Below are 14,673 nucleotides of genomic sequence, written 5' to 3'. Positions count from 1 at the left end.
CGATACCAGTATGAAGTATTACTGAGGTCTTGGTTTTTCATATTATCAATGTGTTTCTCTTTTACAAAATGACCTAGTGTTTCATGGTGAATTCTACAGCCACTGATAGCTACTCCAAGCCACTGAAGACTGCATCACACCCAAAAAATCAAGGCAGAGACAGAAGAAAGTCATGTTTGCATTTTTAATTCAAATGAAGAGAGAACCATCTGCATCTGCAGCAAATAAGCAATTTGTTTGCAAAGAGCTGATCATAAAGGGTACCATAAGTAATATGGTAATATGCTAATATCTTCTCAGAATATTATTGGTGGCTGTTTGTGTTAGCCCATTGGAAGAAATGCACAGGTTTCTTTCAAAACAGACATGAGGAAAACACAAAGCAACAAACTGGGCTTCAAATTTTCAAAGCAGGAGATATATGCAAGCTGTGAGGCTGAAAGCCAATTGAAGCCAAACTGAGAGCATTACCTGTCCTAGAGAGTTTCAAGTTAGTGGTGGAAACTGGGAAAAGAATGTGGAGGTGGAAGGGGTGGTTTAACCAAGTTTTGCTTCTTATGTTTAAGCAGACCTGTGTGTGTACTGAAACTGCCTTGAAACTGGTGCATTGAAACCCCTTCAGACACTGGCTCAAATCTGCAAAAAAACCCTTCTAAGCATTTTAGAATATACTTCAAAGATCAATAGATTAATTGTGCTGCATATTGTGGGGGGAGGGCAGTCCCTACTCAGACTGTGTTCAATGGAGCTTACTCCCAGTGAAGTGCGTATAGAATTCTAGCCTTAATTTACATTTGCAGTTTCCCTGCCTGGTCTCTGTTCACTTGGGTAGAAGTAGGTTGCCCCATCTACCAGATACCTGTGTTGTGCTACCACTTGCTTTTAGGGAGATGCTGCAGGATTTGGGGGCTGCCTGGGAAGGAGGCTTTCCCAAGGCAACCTCCTTCTGTTTGAGATTTCTAGCTTAACAGATAATAGCAAAGGCCAATTTTCCCCCAGTCCAATTCCAGTTTACCCAGTCAAGAAGTGAGACAGGGAGGTGGGTCCCATTGCTAACTACTAGGCACTGCATTTGTTTTAACTTTTGTCTTTCTTTACAGGGTCCTAGTAAAGGGCTTGAGAGAGAGAAAGCACTAAAACTGTAACATCCAGGCAACCAAAATGATGGGAGTTCTGGAACACCATTCTTATGTACATAAGAACAGCCCCACAGGCTCACCTAGTCCAGCTTCCTGTATCTCACAGCCGCCCACCAAATGCCCCAAATGTAAGGCAGGCTCTCCAAACTTTTCAGCACAAAGGCCACATTGTGTATCTGGCACAGTGTGGAGGGCCAGAAAATAAATAATAAGTACATGGAGGACCAGTGATCTGGGAGTTTGATGGAATACAATAATTGGGTGGAAGGAGGAAGGGAGCAGAGGGCAAAACCGATTTGCACAGGAAAAGGGGGAATGGATTTTGAAAAGGGTCAGGCAACCTGCAATGCAAGTCTCAAGCTTTTTTTTGTCTCAGTTCCTGCTCTGTTTTAAGTTTAACGTTTTATTTATATTGCAGGTCATCCAACCACTAGAGGTGCGGGTGGAATGCATCCAATACCTCTAGTGGCTGAACGCTGCATATACCTGGAAGTCTGTCTTTTGAGTTATTGTTCGCACCCAGAGGCTGGGGAGCCTCAAGGGCCGGATAAAGTCCTTCCAAAGGCTGGATTCGGCCCCAGGCTGGGGTTGGAGACTCCTGAATTCAGGGAGTCTCAGTCCTAAAACACCTTCAAGGCAGTGAGCCCCACTGAATATAATGGAACATGCAAAGAATTGGGCTGTGAGGCTGGCATCCTGTGCACACTTACCTGGGAGTAAGCGCTATTGACTACAGTGGGACTTACTTCTGAGTAGACGGGCCTCGTATTGGGCTCAGAGGCTGCACTCCTGTGTACACAATGGGAGTAAGCGCCATTGGCTACAGTGGGGCTTACTTCAGAGTAGCCCTGCACAGGCTTGTGCCCCAATTTCGGAGCAAACGTGTTTATGCGGCGTTGCAAAGGGTGATGTGGGGAGACCCTCCCCCTTCCGCCCACAGCCCCCTCCCCACGCGTCCTGCGCACTCGGCCTGCACTTTCCATTCCCAGGCGGACCCTTCCCCTCAGCCGCAGCTCCGGAGAATCGAAAGCGGAGCCGGCCCCGACTGCGCATGCGCCGCATCCCTCCGCAGCCACCGCCATCCCCGTCCAGCGACTTCTCACGCCCTTCCTCCCTCCGTCCCCTACACCCCTCCCCCTCCCCCTCCCCCTCCCGGCCAATGGGAGAGCGGGAGAACGCATGGGCCCTTGTGACGTCAGTCCCTCAACCCCGCCCCCTCCCGTTCCCGGGGGGACCGCGAGCCAAAACAGACGGAGAACGCGCGCTCAACGCCCGTCGTGTGACGTCACCACCCTTCCTCCAGCGCGGCGATGCAAACCAATTGATGAAAAGGCCGCCGCCCCCCCTCGCGGTGACGTCACAGCGCTCAGCGGTTCCTCCGTCCCCCTCCCGCCCCGCTCGAGGACGGCGGCCAATCAAGGGCGGGGACGGACCTTCGGTCCCCGTGACGTCGAGGCCCCGCCCACTGACCGCCCCTGAGGCGCTGGGCAGCGGGAGAGGCGGCCGGACCTCGCTCGCGTCTCCCTCGGCGGCGGCTGGAGCTGCTGTACCCGCTGCGTCGCACTCGCGTGTTCCTCCGCAGCCACCTCAGGGCGACATGGAGAGCGCCGCGCAGGGAGCCGAGTTCAACATCCTCCTCGCCACCGACTCCTACAAGGTGGGGCGCGAGGGGCTGCGCGATGGGGCTGGAGGGTGGGCCCCCCCGCCCGGCTTTCGCGGGCATCGCTGGGCTCCTCTGTCGCCGCGGCTTCCGCGCCCGCAGCTGCACTGCTCGCTCCTCTCCTCGTCGCCCTAGTGCCTGCCCCCTGCCCCTTTAGGCGCCCGGTCCTCGCAGTGCTGCATGGCGCTGGTTGCCCGGCGCTACGTGTGTGGCCGCTCGCGAGCCATGCCTGCAGGGGGACCCGTGGGGCTGTGCAGGAGAGCGGGCGGGCTGGGCTGCAGCAGGGACGCGCGGCGGGGGGCAGGTGAGGCAGAGGCGTTCACAGTGGGTCCTTCGCCCCACCGGAGTCCTTCGCAGTGGGTGGGAGGCAGAGCCTCCTTTGCAGTTGCTGGGGAGGCAGGAGAGGCAATGCCTCACCACAAGAGTTCTTCACAGTAGTTGGGGAGGCAGAGCTTCCTTGCAGTGCTTCCCCACCAGAGTCCTTCGCAGTAGGTGTGTAGGCAGCTGAGGCAGAGCCTCCCCACCAGAGTTCTTCAGAATGCACCACCATCGTGTGAAGCGCCCAAGCACTCACAACCCACGCGCTGTCCACACTCTCCATGCTCTGTGCGTTGGTTGTGGGTGCTTGGGCACCTCGCACAACAGCGCTGCTTTTCAGAGGACTCTGCCTCACCTGTCTCCCCACCCACGGCATGTCTCTGGAGTGCAGAAGGCCAGCTTGCCCTTGGTAGCTTGTGCACCTGATGCCACACTGCATTTTGCCTGCTGGGGAATGTTTATGACCCACTTCAAGTCAAGTATTTGCCGAGTCATGAAAGGTTTTGTACTGTTGTAACTGATTAAGGGTGTGATTCTAATCACCAGGGTTGCTCTGTACCTGACTGCATTTTGGGAGTAATTCCCATTGGAATTCATGGGGCTTATTTCCAACTAAACTTGCACTATGGAGCAAGGCTATACTTAAGAGAGTAAAAGTGGTTGCTCTGAGGGTTAGAGGTGGTTGGGGTTATTTCTTTACCTGTTAAGTTGGTTGGAAGTATTTAAGGTCTGTGGTGAGGAAGAGAGAATGACAAAGCACTTGCCTTGTTCTGGAGCACAATCTCTTTCATATTTTTCTAATTGCAATGAGTGTGATTGGTACTAAGTTGGCTACTAGAGATTTTTCATGTCCCTGTGCTATCATTGGCAGAGAATGGGCAAGAGGTTTTGAGAACTACAGCTCAGCTCCTCGTGTCTCTAACTCATGCTCTATGCTGAAAAATTTCCAGTAACAGGAGAAAAAAAATGAGCAAGACAGAAAGTGAAACCTTTGGTAAGGAAGAGTTGGCACAGCTCTGCAGTCCTTATGCTTTTAATTCTTTCACCCTTTTTCTCAAGGTCTTGCTTCTAGGACTCCCAGAGGGAATGAAGAGAAATGGTGAAGCTCATCATTCACCTACTAGGCTAGTGTAAAGTGCTAAGTTTAGATACTGATGGTGGGAAAAGGGATCATTTGTAGACAAGCTGACTAAAATTATTTGACTTTAAAAGTTTCATACTGCCAAAGTATCTGTTTGTCAAGGTAACATATATTCACTGATTCGTAGAGTGCTTTACAGCTTTTATATGGATTTTAAAAAGCTTATCTACACTACTGTTTCCTGTTATTTTGCTTAATTTGGATAGCAAAGGCCCATTATTGTGCTTTCCTTCTATAAGATTGTTGCCTGCAACTCTGTGTAAAGAATCAAACAATCTTGAATTAAACAGGAGGAGAAGGGAGTTGAAGTCCCAAATAAGTTTTTAAAGGTCAGGATTTTGGTTAGACTCTTCTACTGTCCCTTTAACTATCTTTAAGCATGTTTTCTTTCCAAAATCTGAATTCAGATTTAATTGCTGCATTATAACAAATTTAATTCCTAACTTTAAATTAAAGAATGCAGGCGCACCTATTGTGGCTTCCAAAGTTAAATCCCTTACACAATTGTTGCTGCTTGAAAAACTTGAAACTGGGATTAGATCCTAGTGTTATGAAACAGAAAACATTGTACCAACAAGATCATCAAACTATTTAAACCAGTTGTGCAGCCCCTGCAGTTACAGATTATGAAAGCATGTAACTATACAGCCCCACTAATTTCACAGAGTATACAGGAGGAGGTTGCACTTGAGGGACGCTTTGCCACCAAAGTTGTAAGTTCTAAGGGTAATGAAATTCTAAGGTCTCAAATGCTGTTCTGTATTAAAGTTGTTGCAGTGATTCATTTATCACTACACTTATTTGCAGATGTTAATGCTGTAAACCCAACGTCAAGGAATGAATATACTGTAGTAGCTATACTAAGTGAATATAATGAGTATACAAGTCCAGTCTTATTATACACGGATTTTTTATTCACGGATTTGACTCAGCATGAATGGCCACTGCAGATGAGAAGGAATGTGCTGATCCCTGGAGAAAGGGAAAAATGTATCCCTTTAAAATCGCAGTTTAAAAAACTGCTTTTCCTACTATTGTAGGGAAGACAAGTCATGCAAGGGATCATTCCATTCTTCAGCTGAGCCAGGCAAAGGCAGGGGGCCCTTTGCATTTCTAGTTGTTGACTGCCTCTCTATAACAGTAAGAAAAGCCGTTTTTAAACCACAATTGTAAAGGGATGCACTTTTTAAAACTGCTTTTATTTAACACATTTTATGGTATCAGCAGAATCAAAGCCCTGTGGATGTCAAGGCAAGACCTTATTCCATTAGGAGCAATGGAGGGGCAAGAAACCTGGAAGTGGATCTTTAAATCTATTTTTCCACTGTTCTTTTATCCACTATTTTTTTAATCTACTAGGGGTTCTGGAACGGAACCCCAGTGGATAATGAGGGATGACCTGTACTTAATACACTTATGTTAAGCACTTTAGGAATGATTCAGCCTGAACTGAGCACTTCTAAGCCCCATTTTTATGTAACTGTGTAGACCACGTTGACCTTTGTTGTGAAGTAGTATATGAATAGTCTTAATTATTTTTTTTCAGTGGTTCTCACTTTGAAATGAATGGAACTATGAGAGTATACTGTAAGGAAGGCTTGTTCTTAGATGTTAAAGCACTTTGTGAACTGAACATAGTGTGGTACATTGCATGTGTGGTACAGCGGTAGAGTAGTTAGACATACTGCATTTAAATAGTGCTCAGCTAGGGAACTTTTAGGGTGGCCTTGAACAAGTCACTATCAGCTTAATCCAGAGGGTTTTAAAAAAATGTTAATGTTTGTTGTGGTTTCAATTCTTAAAATATGTGTTACCTGTTTTGTTTTTGTTAGTTTTAGATAGCTGCTTGGGTGTTCTTGAGAACAGAAAGAAGGGGTATAAATATTTAATAACCTGCCTCACAGAGTTGTTGGAGGAGCTGAGGCTCTCTCCTTGAGCAACATGAAGGAAAGGCAGGATCTGGAAGTAAGAAAGAAATCTTCCAGTTACATAGAAGCATTTGATTTTGCAATGCTCTGAAAATTTGCCGTTGGCCAAAAGTAGTAAAAAAAAAGTTGGCTTATTTTTATTTTAAAAGCTAATATTTGTCTGAGAGTGCCTTATGATTAAAGATAAAATACAGAAATAATGGTTAACTGCATTTTATTATGTGCTTATTATCAGTTTTGTGTCTTGATAACATGAGCTGACCCGCAAATTTTCTGTTATATATGTATATGTTGAGAAGTTTTAGTCTTTAAATATACCCTGAAAATCTGGGTTGATCTAATCCACATGTCTTCCTTGAAGGACATTCTAAGGCCCAGGAGTGGATCCGTCCACAGTGGCTGAGCCCAGGCCCAACGTCAGCCAGCATGGCACGAAGCACACTGGGGTGCTACCCAGCAAGTGTTGCCATGGCCAGCCGCAGAGACTTCTAGCAGTATTTGGAGCCAGGCAGGCTGGAGGCAAGTGCCTTCTGATGCTGTCATAGGGCCAACTGAGACAGCTCATTATGGAGAACCTTCCCTTCGACCAGCTACAGGGCGGTTGATGGATGGAAGGCTGATGGGAGACAGGGTGGGGTTCCTTTTGGGCTAGGGAGACAGCCCTGTAAAATCATAAAAACTTATCTAAATGACAGTTCCATAAGTCCTAAGTTTTATACTCTACTTATCCATGGGTCATAGCAAATTTTGTGGTTCCCCCCCTCAAAACTTGCCCTCTACTTATCTACAAGATCTAACAGATGAGTATATATGGCATATAGTTCTATCACTGTTTATGGTGTTTTAATCCAGTTTTGCCCGGCCCACAGGTGTACACATTTGGTCCCTGTTGCATATATACAGTGTTGCACAGAAATGGCTTAAAGAGGCCATTCTTCACAAATAATAGTAGGGACAACTTTATATATTTCAAATACCACTGTACTTTATACTAGCAATAAATTCCTTCAATATACATTTCTAAAGACTTTTTCATCTGCTAGATTTTGCATTAATTTACTCTGCAGTATCTTTTCCTGTGCTAGTTTCTGAAGCTAGTAAACTGATCATGTTTACTTTTAAGTTAATAATGTTTAGTATCATGCATCAGATTTTGCTTATGACAAAATAGCTGTAGATCAGATACATTTATCATCTCTATCAGACAAAGCGATTATTGGGTTGAGTGTGTGTGTGTGTGGAAGCAGTGCACTTGAATTCTGTGTTTAGGTTGTGTGCATTGAAACTTCCAATACCTTCTAATGAGAGCCACATTTTAAAGCTTTCCCAACCATCTCCCCAAAAGGCCAAATAGGCAAAGTTGAGTTTTTTTTAATAAGGGACAAGTAGGGCTGACTATATTGGGATGACTGAACTGTAAGTCAGAATGCCATAATCACAAACAAAACACCAGAGCTACAGTCTGAACTTCAACCATGGAAAAGGCAGTGGGGGGGGGGGGGAATGTGCACAAGTAGTTTCATCTGCTTAAGATTTCATTTCACTTAGGATTGAAAACTGAGGGATAAGTGAAAGGATTTGCAGGAACAAGAAGTGGCACTATATAGTTCTGCAAGTTGCTTGGCCTCTAAAATGAAATTTTGCTAAAAGTGATTCATATACATGTATATATTATATAATTATAGACCAGATTATGGAGGCTAATATGGAGACTAAAAACTTGCTTAAAATTTTTTTATTCATCTCTGAAAGTCAAGTAAGTTCTTTCATAGCTTCTCTAGGAAAAGAGGTCTGCAGAGCACTGTAGCTGTCATTGTATAGGCTTTGCCCCTTGCTCTTCATGTTGTTGCATCACAAGTTGTTGAAACTCAGTGCCTCCCCTGCTGATTTTAATGGGTGTAAAAACTGTTAAAATTGTTTAGGCTGGCTGTTTAAGTTTTTAAACACTTTGAATGATTTGCAGAACTGAACTGATATCCTGTACATTTCATTCAAGTATCTAGTCCAAGGCGGCGAACCTATGGTACCTGTGGTCAGTGGCATGTGAAATTTATTGGCACACATCATGCAGTGCCCCTCACTAAATACAAGTGAAAATTTGATCATGCTTTCTTCCCCATGCTTCACAGAGTTTAAAGGGAACACATTCTTTTACATTTCAGTTGCTGCATGAGAAAGGAGAACTTCACAACCCCTTCTTGCTCCATACTTGCACAGCATAAAAAATTTAAATTCCCTTTAAAACTTTAAATCCCATGCTAGGATTGAGTACAGAGAAGAGATAAGGAGCTCCCCCTCTCTTCCAGTGCTGCAAGAATGGGGGAAGGAAGACTGCTGTGTTCCAGATCACCTTGCAGGTGATTTGGAGACTGCTACTCTTCCATTTTATTTATGAGGAAGTGGGTCCGGAAACTGCTTGGTCCACACCACTTCTGCTTGATATGAAGCCTGGGAACCAAATTGCACCACTTCCATTTCAAACAGAAGTGGCATGTACCAATCAGGTTACAGATCACACTTCTGGTAAGGAAAGGGTGAGAGTATGTAAATGTTAAATTAAGAATGCTTCCAAGCGTTTTGTTCTTTCTCTGTTAAAAAAATGTAAAATACAAATATAGTAATAAATTATAACCTGCTGCTCAAAATCACTATGATCACACGAGATAACTTTTTAAGAGAATCTTAAGTTACTCATATTATTGAATTCCTTTTCCTGTAAAAGAGAGGCTTTGGTGATGAAATAAATTTGTTGTAGTGCAGAGAAAATATTAGAAATTGGTCTGACTATTGCTGCAAATTGGCCTTTGATTTCCCAGCACTTAAAAGATCTTTTTACCTTTTGATTAATCTAGCTCACTGGCATGTAGCATGTATCATACTTATTTTTAAGAATATTCGTATACTACTTTTCAGCAGGGGTAGTTCATAAAGTGGTGTCCTCTTATATTTAGCAAGGGAAGAACTGTCCCTCTTCACCCCAGCATGGCATCTTTCCAATGACTGTGGCTGGTGTCTCTTCTATATATTTTTTTTTAGCTTGTAAGTCCTTTGGGGACAGGCATCCATTAATTTACGGACGTGCTATTATATCCACATGCAGGGAGGTACTGGAACCCCTTGCAGATACTGAAAACCGCGGATACACAGGATGCCTCCCTGTGCTCCCTTCGCCTCTAGAGGCCCTTCTGAGCCACATGGGTCCACCCGCAGCCTCTGTGGGCCTCAGAATAGCTGTTAACAGTGAAAAAAACAATATCCGGATTTTTGGAAGTAACGTTTTTATGCCTTTAAAAGGCATAAAAATGCCACTTCTGGTTTTGCCGAAAAACTGGAAGTTACTTTTTTTCATTGTAACAGTCATTCTGAGGTCCGTGGGCAGATGCATGTGGTCTCTGCAAGGCTCAGAAGAGTCTCTGGAGGGGGTGCAGGGGGCTCCCATATCCAAGGAACCATGGATAAGTGAAACCACGGATATGGGCATCCCTGTATTATACTATGCAAACCGTTTTGTGAACTACCCCCGTTGAAAATTGGCACATAAATATTTTTAATACAGGCATCCGTTGCTTAATAGCCTTCCACTTAACGGCTGACCGCATATACGACAGTGGTCAAAGCACAATAAAGAGGCTCTTAATGAGGCAGTCAGATTTCCCATAGACTGCAGCACAGTGTCTGTTTACAAAACAAAGAGGCTCTTAATGTAAAGAAGAGGCAATCAGTCTCCAGTAGTCTGTGCAGCAAGCTAGTGTCTGTTTACACAACAAGGGCACTAGATTGGGCTGAATGTTCACTTAATGACCTAATTGCATAACAGTGGTGATTGGAGAACACATCCCCATTAGTGGCACACACCTGTAATATAATAATTCTTGTTCCTTAAGTCTACATGGACAAGAGAGTGAAGCAGCCCAAAAGGCTCGCTATGAAATAGAGGCTAGTTGTTTCTCGCTTAGATAGTACTGATTTTGTATTTCAATTGAACAAATGCATCATTGGCATTTACTGAGTTGGGACATGGGCTACAATTCAACAAACCATAGGCTAGATTTTGATCCAGATGTCATGTTATGAATGCTGTCGTAGGAAACCACATGATTAAACCACTCCAGAATGTGTGGCTAGTCATTTCATTTAATAAATACACTTCTATTCCCATTCTGGCCTGAGCCAGAACTTTAAAATAGTTTATAGCAGTGGTTCTCACACATTTAGCACTGGGACCCACTTTTTAGAATGAGAATCTGTCAGGAACCACAGAAATGATGTCATGATCAGAAATGACATCATCAAGCAGGAAAATATTTTGCAATCCTACCCACACTTACCCGGAAGTAAGTCCCTTTTACTATCATTGTTTAAAGAAATATACATAGTAGCTTGTTAAAAGTACAGATCTGTAACATTTTCCCAAATATAGTCACATACCATGGTGGCATCAAGTCTAATATATTAAAAATAAAATATTGAAATGAATGGGGACCCACCTGAAATCGGCTTGCGACCCACCTAGTGGGTCCCGATCCACAGTCTGAGAAACACTGGTTTATAGGATAAAATACAAAATACGCTTGTATTATACTTCTTTTAGAGTGGTTTGCTTATCTGATTTTTATGAAGATATTTGCTCACTGCACATCAGGCTCAAAGATTAAGATTTAATTTGAAAACATGACTGAAAAAATTTTTCACTTTTACGCTTATCAAATGTTCCCTTGCAGTGTTGGAAACCAAAATCCCTACACCATTGTGCTTGGTGTATCAGAAACAGAGAGTGAAACTGACCAGTCTAATTCATTGCCCAAGCTGAGAGAAATGCAAAAAATAAGCAATAAACAGCATAAATGGTGGAAAGGAAATTTGACTTTTAAAAATCTTTTAATCTACAGCTTTAGTATTGCAGGTAAGGGAACATTCAAGTGCTTTTGTCTTGAAAATGTCAGGAGTTTGTATAAAATAAGCTGAGAATATTCTCTGAAGAGGTGTGATCAAAACTGATGCTGTGTGTAAAATTATTCAGTTTTCATGGCATACTATAAACTTTAGAGAAGTGTGCTAGCAGAAAGATTCCAACTGGAGTCCCTTATTTAGACTGTCTTGATCAAAGAATCTACCAAAAATGCATTCATCTTAACCTTATATTTGGCAACATTTCTTATTAGCTTCAATTTGTAATAGTGTTGTAACAGAAAAATATTCTGCTGACTGGTGCAGCAAAGCCCATGTCATGTCACATATTTGGGACTAAAATTTATTATCTGTGACGCAACCGTGAAGAGTAAAATTTGGTTACATCTTTTTTTATGCTTTTAAATGGCTCCTCTATGTAGACTTGTAACATCAAGAATCATAAGATAGACAGATGAGGTCTAAGAGAAGATTGTTTATAGACAAGGCAAAGCTCTCTAGTCTTGCAGTACAAATAAGAAATACATGGCTGTATTTGATTGAGACGTGTTGTGATATTCATGTCCTACCAAAGTAATTGGTTACAAGCAAAGTTTGTATTACTTAGCCTGCACTTAAAGGAAATCTTGCAGTAAGTAGAAAAAATCATTCAGGTCACTCAAAGAATAACCTAATCTCTGCAGGCATGCTGCTACAACTAGATGTGTCAATGAAACTGCAGAATGAAAATTGACCAAACCTGTCATTTTTCATATTTAACAGTCCTGGTCAGTTTCACTTCTCAGTTGTGGAAAAGTTGTTGTATAAGCTGTGTAGAAGAGAAACATATGGTGAAATAAAATTGTAGTAGAGGCATGTTGCTTGAGCAGCTGGAAACTGAAGGGAAGGATGCTCTAGTTAAGTATGTAAGAAGAGCCTTGCCGGATCAGACCAAAGCCCTATTTAGTCCAGCATTTGGTTTTCCCCATAACTAACCAGATACCTCTAGGAAATTAGCAAACTGAACATGAAGACCGTTGTTCTCTCTTGATGCTGTTTCTCAGCAACTGGTAGTCAGTGCAATACTGTCCCTGAACCTCAAAGTCTTATATGTTACCATCATGACTAGCAGCTGTTGATAGATTTGTTTCTCATGAATTTGCCTAAAATGGTCTTAAAGCTAATTAAAATAGTGGCAAACATTGCATCCTGTGGCAGTGAATTTCATAAACTATGCTATGTATTATTTCTTTTTTGTCTGTCCTGAATTCTTGTTGTTCAGTTCCATTGGAAGATTATATTCTTTTGTTACGATAAAGAAGAAAATCTTAAGAACCCTATTGGATCATGCCAAAGGCACAATTCTTATTAAGTGTACTTGTATATACCATTGAAAAGAGGTATATAGATTGGATATCCCTTATCTAAAGTGCTTAAGACCAGAAGTGTTTTGGATATTGGATTTTTCATATTTTGGAAAACTTGCATAAACATAATGAGATCTTGGGGACGGGCCCCAAGTCTAAGCGCAAAATGTTTCACATACTCTTTTCTGCACATTGTCTCATTCAATATTATATAATTTAAATAATTTTGTGCTTGAAACAAGGTTTTTGCGTGAAACAGATTGTGATTTTATTTGGCAAAAAATAAAAAAGCTCCATATTTCAGAATATTCTGGATAAGGGGTACTCAACCTGTAAATTATTCTTAATAACTTTTATTTATTCCACTCTTCATTTAGTCCATATCCAGTTTCTCATAGTGGCACACAAGCTGAAAAGACTTACTTTGTTCTCACCATCGGTTCCCTACAGCTAGTATTCAGTGGCATATTACTGCTGAACTTGGTGCTAGTTCATAGCTATCATAACAGATAGCCTTTGATGACTTGGCCTTCTTGACTTTGTCCAGTCTCCTTCTAAAGCCATCTAAGCTAGTGGCCATCGCATCTTGTGATTAGAGCTCACAGACTAATATGCAGTGTGTGAAGATGTGCCTTTTTCATCTGCCCTCAAGGTTCTGCTGCTCATTTTCATTGAATGACCAATACTGGCTCTAGCATTGAGAGAGGAAGAAGACATTTTCCCTATCCACTCTTTCTAGACCATGCATAATTTTAGAAGTCTCAATCGTGTATTTTTAATCACCCTCCCCCCAGGTTAAAAAAATGTTGTAATCTTTCTTCATGAGAAGGTGCTGCAGCCCTCTGATCACTTTGATTGCCCTCTTGTGCACCTTTTCCTACAGTATCTTTCTTGAGGGGGTAGTGTCCAGAATTATATACTCTGTACAGTATTCCAAATGTGCTTGCACCATAGATTTGTACGTAGGCATTCTAATATTTGTAGTTTTTTTCTCTATCCCTTTCCTAATGACCACATTGTGGAATTTGCCTTCTTCATAACTGCCATACACAATATTTTCATTCACTAAACTCTCAAGATCTCTTTCCTGATGACTCAGATCCCATCAGGATACATGGATGAGATTTTTTTGCTCCACTGGGCATCACTTTACGCTTACTGACATTGAACTGTATTTGTATTTTTGTTGCCCTTTCACCTGATTTGGAGAATTTCACAACCTGCTTTGATTTTGAACACCCTAGATAGTTCAGTGTCATCTGCAAACTCAGCCACATCTAAATCAGGTTCATTTATGAAGTAGTCAAACACCAGTCTCAATACCGATTTTTTTTTTTAGGGAACTGACTTCTTACTACTTCCAATGAAAATTGCTCATTTATTCACACTCTCTGCTTTCTGTTCCTTAATTACATAAAAGGACCTATCCTTTTATTCCATCCCTAAAATCACTCAAGAGTCTTTGTTGAGGGACTTTGGGCACAATTCTAACCAGGTCTACTCTGAAGTAAGTCCTGTTTTGTTCAATGGGGCTTACTCTCAGGAAAGTGTGGTTAGGATTGCAGCCTTTGTCAGGTCCTCAGCCTTTGTCAGTATCAGCTGGATCATCTCTATTTACATGCCTCTTGACACTTTAAAAGACCTCTAAGGTTAGCTGTAGGCTTATACCATAGTCTTTCAAGACTGAAGGTTGCCAACCAATAAAGGTTAGCTAGGCGAGCCTTATTTTTGTAGAAACCTTGCTGATTCTTCTTTAGTAAGGCTTGTTCTTCTAGATGCACAACTATTTTATTTTTAATTGTGCAGTTTACCAGTTTATCTGAAGCATACATTTAAGTTGACTGGCCTGTAACTTCCCAGGATCCCCTTTTAAATATTGATATTTCATTGGCTACCTTCCAGTGTTCTGCTATGGAGGCTGTTTTAAAGGACAAATTACATATTTTTATTAGTTCAGCAAATTTCAAATTTGAGTTCCTCAAAAACACTTGGATGGGTGCTGCCTGGATTCAATAATTTTTTAATTTCTCATTTTGCTTTAGAACCCCATCACTTGTCAGATCTGTTTGACTTGGGTCCTCAGACTCTCCCCCTGAAAATATCAGTTTGGACTTTGCACATCTTCCCTATGTTTTCTGTAGCAAGGACAGAAACAAATAATACATTCATCTTCTTTGCAATATCCCTATTCTCTTTAAGCTTCCCTTATATTCCCTCATTATCTAGTGGTCCA

At 42.3% G+C, this 14,673-nt stretch overlaps 1 protein-coding gene across 1 annotated transcript in view; it reads left to right on the top strand.

The window, feature by feature from the left end:
• Nucleotides 1–2,607: 2,607 nt before the first annotated feature.
• Nucleotides 2,608–14,673, top strand: part of NAMPT (nicotinamide phosphoribosyltransferase) — a 29,047-nt gene continuing 16,981 nt past the window's right edge. Inside the window, exon 1 of the mRNA XM_066633698.1 lies at nucleotides 2,608–2,796. Within this exon, the coding sequence (XP_066489795.1) occupies nucleotides 2,737–2,796 (60 nt within the window). The 5' untranslated portion in view covers nucleotides 2,608–2,736. The remainder of the gene's footprint in view (nucleotides 2,797–14,673) is intronic.

The sequence above is a fragment of the Tiliqua scincoides genome, chromosome 7 (assembly GCF_035046505.1).
Source record: "Tiliqua scincoides isolate rTilSci1 chromosome 7, rTilSci1.hap2, whole genome shotgun sequence".
Taxonomy (NCBI): domain Eukaryota; kingdom Metazoa; phylum Chordata; class Lepidosauria; order Squamata; family Scincidae; genus Tiliqua; species Tiliqua scincoides.
The sequence above is the reverse complement of the archived record's forward strand: the minus strand, read 5'-3'. Positions and strand labels throughout refer to the sequence as shown.